General features: G+C 37.8%; 1 protein-coding gene across 1 annotated transcript in view; it reads left to right on the forward strand.

The window, feature by feature from the left end:
• The window catches only part of LOC107570542 (anosmin-1-like), a 27662-nt gene extending 23920 nt beyond the window's left edge, over nt 1–3742 (forward strand). Inside the window, exon 7 of the mRNA XM_016256770.1 lies at nt 3377–3742. Coding sequence (XP_016112256.1) covers nt 3377–3432 — 56 coding nt within the window. The 3' untranslated portion in view covers nt 3433–3742. The remainder of the gene's footprint in view (nt 1–3376) is intronic.
• Nucleotides 3743–3952: the final 210 nt, after the last annotated feature.

A 3952-nucleotide genomic window follows, 5' to 3' on the forward strand; every position in this document is an offset into this window, starting at 1 on the left:
CAGAGTATTTGTCATATAAAAAGAGAATATATAGTGTGTTGGATTGGTCCAGACGCTACACTTTTTATATGAGTTATTCAGCGCTAATACAGCTTGATGTACAAATGAATTCTTTAACTTAATTCGGCTGTATCTTGGGACCTTATAATGTCGATTAGATGGCAACAATACAAATTCATTATACAACACATTAGGTTCAGAAACAATGGAATTAGCTAATCTTACAAGATTATTATGGTAAAATAGTTCATATGCTTTTTGAAGTGGCTGACTCACAATTTTGGAGCACACTTTTAGTAAGTTCATTAGCTTTGTTTTTAGACTAACATAAAATAAAATCAAATATTGGAATGTAATATTATCAGTGCCGGGTAGTAACTGATTACATGTAATCTGGATTACGTAATCAGATTCCAAAAGTGTAGTTCTTGTAATTAGATTATATTACGTTTTAAAATGCTCTATCAGATTACAGTTAGTTTTTTTATGGAATATCATTCTAATACTTCTGCGTCCCACCATGTCTCATCTAAACCAACTTTAACTTTGAAAATTAATTTTGCACTTTTTTGAAGTCAAACAGTAAATGACCAATCGTTGATGTTCCTATACTCTTAAAAATAAAGCTTCTTTATTGGTGTGCGTATGCGTGTGTGTGTGTGTGTGTGCGTATGCGTGTGTGTGTGTGTGTGTGCGTATGCGTGTGTGTGTGTGTGTGTGTGTGTGTGTGTGTATGCATTTGTGTGTGTGTTTGACCCAGAGACATTTTTAGAACGGAACAGGCTGAGTTGCAATGCCAATCCATGATTCACTTGCTGCTCTGCTACTTGCCTCTTACTCTCTTCACAAGAGAGGCAGAGAGAAGTGCTTATTGCCCTTCTGCCCCCTTAATACCTGTAATGCCCTCTGTGTTCATCAAATACACCACAGTAAGAGACTCTTCCAAACTGCTTGCTCCGATAGTCCATCTGACAATCCAAACCATTTTTTCGCTTGTCCTCTAGACACACTGGATCTACGGATATCTCTATATTTCACACTCACTATACTTTGTTTAAATAGAAGCGTCATAAAAGAAGCTTTTAGGTTGTACAGAAGCTCCTGGAGATGATTTATTTGAAAGTATGTCGGTGAATGTCTCTGCTGTAATCCTGGTAGACCCATTTGGTCCATTTTTCCTGAAAGTATGTGATTCAGGCTAAGTGAGCTTTCCCTCGGTAAACGGTATGCAGAAATGCAGTGAGAGTGCTGCTTCTTTAAAAGATAACTGTACAAGTAAGAATTGAGGTCAGCTCTTACAGTTTTCCTCATTATTGAGTGCTAAAAAATCTGTAATAAAAAATATTGTTGTGCTATATGATTGTGTCAATGTTAAACAAACAAGAAACTGCAGAAAATGTGCTTACATGGAGAAGCTGTAGCTTGTCAAGCATCAAACTATTAATAATTTCAACAAATTAAATTACGAATGAATTATGAATAAATAAGATTTATGCCTATACTTTAAACACATAAATGCTGAACTGTTTGCATTTGTATTATGCTTTGAAAATATACTTAAATGAGCATTTGCATTTTTAATAAATTTTGAGATATATATAATTGATGTGTATAATTAGTTAATTATACTTGGTTAACACACTCAGACTATGGATGTATGGATGTGTCAAACATCATGGATTGATGCTGTTTGTGTTAGTGGAAACATCTCAAATGAGCCCTGGTCCACCTCTCCATAAATCTAGAACAAAAGTGTAGTTCTTGTAATTAGATTATATTACGTTTTAAAATGCTCTATCAGATTACAGTTAGTTTTTTTATGGAATATCATTCTAATACTTCTGCGTCCCACCATGTCTCATCTAAACCAACTTTAACTTTGAAAATTAATTTTGCACTTTTTTGAAGTCAAACAGTAAATGACCAATCGTTGATGTTCCTATACTCTTAAAAATAAAGCTTCTTTATTGGTGTGCGTATGCGTGTGTGTGTGTGTGTGTGTGTGTGTGCGTATGCGCGTGTGTGTGTGTGTGTGTGCGTATGTGTGTGTGTGTGTGCGTATGCGTGTGTGTGTGTGCATGTGCGTGTGTGTGTGTGTGCGTATGCATGTGTGTGTGTGTGTGCGTATGTGTGTGTGCGTATGCATGTGTGTGTGTGCGCGTATGCGTGTGTGTGCGCGTGTGTGTATGCGTGTGTGTGCGCGTGTGTGTGTGCATGTGTGTGTGTGTGCGTGTGTGTGCGTGTGTGTGTGTGTGTGTGTGTGTATGCATTTGTGTGTGTGTGCGCGTATGCGTGTGTGTGTGTGTGCGTGTGCGTGTGTGTGTGTGTGTGTGTGTGCGTATGCATGTGTGTGTGTGTGTGTGTGCGTATGTGCGTATGCATGTGTGTGTGTGCGCGTATGCGTGTGTGTGCGCGTGTGTGTATGCGTGTGTGTGCGCGTGTGTGTGTGCATGTGTGTGTGTGTGCGTGTGTGTGCGTGTGTGTGTGTGTGTGTGTGTATGCATTTGTGTGTGTGTGCGCGTCTGCGTGTGTGTGTGTGTGCGTGTGCGTGCATGTGTGTGTGTGTGCGTGTGCGTGCATGTGTGTGTGTGTGCGTGTGCGTGCATGTGTGTGTGTGTGCGTGTGCGTGCATGTGTGTGTGTGTGCGTGTGCGTGTGTGTGTGTGTGTGTGTGTGCGTATGCATGTGTGTGTGTGTTTTCATCTGGTTTCTGATTCCATCATTCCAATACTTCTGCATCTCTCAATGTGTCTTTTTAAACATTTTAAACCATCTAAACCAACTTCACCCATTTTCATTTCTATATTGACACTTTATTTTAACACTTCAGTAACTAAAAGTTAACAAAATCTAATATTAAAATGTATTATTATTGTATCAGCAAAATGACCTATTTTCCAGGTGATCTGGTGCATCCTGACCAGAAAATCAGATTATAATTAATACTTTTTTTGTTTAAGTTTGCATTTAAGTTGCTTTATTTACATTTTGAGTTTTGATGGTGGGTTTGTTTCATGTTTTGTTCTATTTTATGAATTGGTGTTTTGAAGCTAGGCTGTTTTTGTTTTGTTTCATGTGCATTTTCGTCTTTTTGTTTTTATTCCATTCATTCTGCATTTGACAATGTCCCCTTTTGAAACATTTTAGACCAACTTTACAGAACTTCACTCAAAAGCAACAAGACGTTCATAAAATCAAATATTGAAATGCATTATTACTTACAACTTCATTTCCAAGTGAACTGATGCATCCCGACCAGAAAATTCAGATTATAATTGTCACTTTCAGCCATTCAGTGCAATGACAATTCTCTAAAAATAACATGTTTCATACAGATCCTTCACAGTGATGTTTACATTTGTTGTTGTTCTTTACAGAAGCTCGTCTTCATCAGCAGCAGCAGCATCAGAAGTCTTCAGCTGAGAAACACTGAAACGGTCAGAAGACGCAACACAGCGTGCAGCTAATCGCAGCTTTCGACAGACCCGAAACCACAGATATTCAGCATCTGCTCTGAACGCCTCACCCTTGTTCTCTCCTCAAGCTTTGTGGTTTTCATTGCAATGACTTTGATTTTGAAATAACCCTGAATTCTCGAGCAACAGCAATGTTTTATGTGTGAATTTACATCATTTAAGAAAGTTAATGTCAACGGGTGAGGTAAATCTTGGCAATTTAGTCATACTACAGTTGAGGTCAAAAGTTTACACCCCCCTTTCAGAATCTGCAAAATGTTAATTATTTTACCAAAATAAGAGGGATCATACAAAATGCATGTTATTGTTTATTTAGTACTGCCCTTAATTAGATATTTCACATAAAAGATGTTTACATATTGTCCACAAGAGAAAATAATAGTTGAATCTTGATCTTTAAATTCAAAAAGTTTTCACCACCCGGCCCTTAATGCATGGTTTTTCCTCTCAGAATCATACAGTCATTGTTGGAAAGGG

Source organism: Sinocyclocheilus grahami, unplaced genomic scaffold (assembly GCF_001515645.1).
Source record: "Sinocyclocheilus grahami isolate Dianchi unplaced genomic scaffold, SAMN03320097.WGS_v1.1 scaffold1473.1, whole genome shotgun sequence".
In the NCBI taxonomy this organism is placed as follows: domain Eukaryota; kingdom Metazoa; phylum Chordata; class Actinopteri; order Cypriniformes; family Cyprinidae; genus Sinocyclocheilus; species Sinocyclocheilus grahami.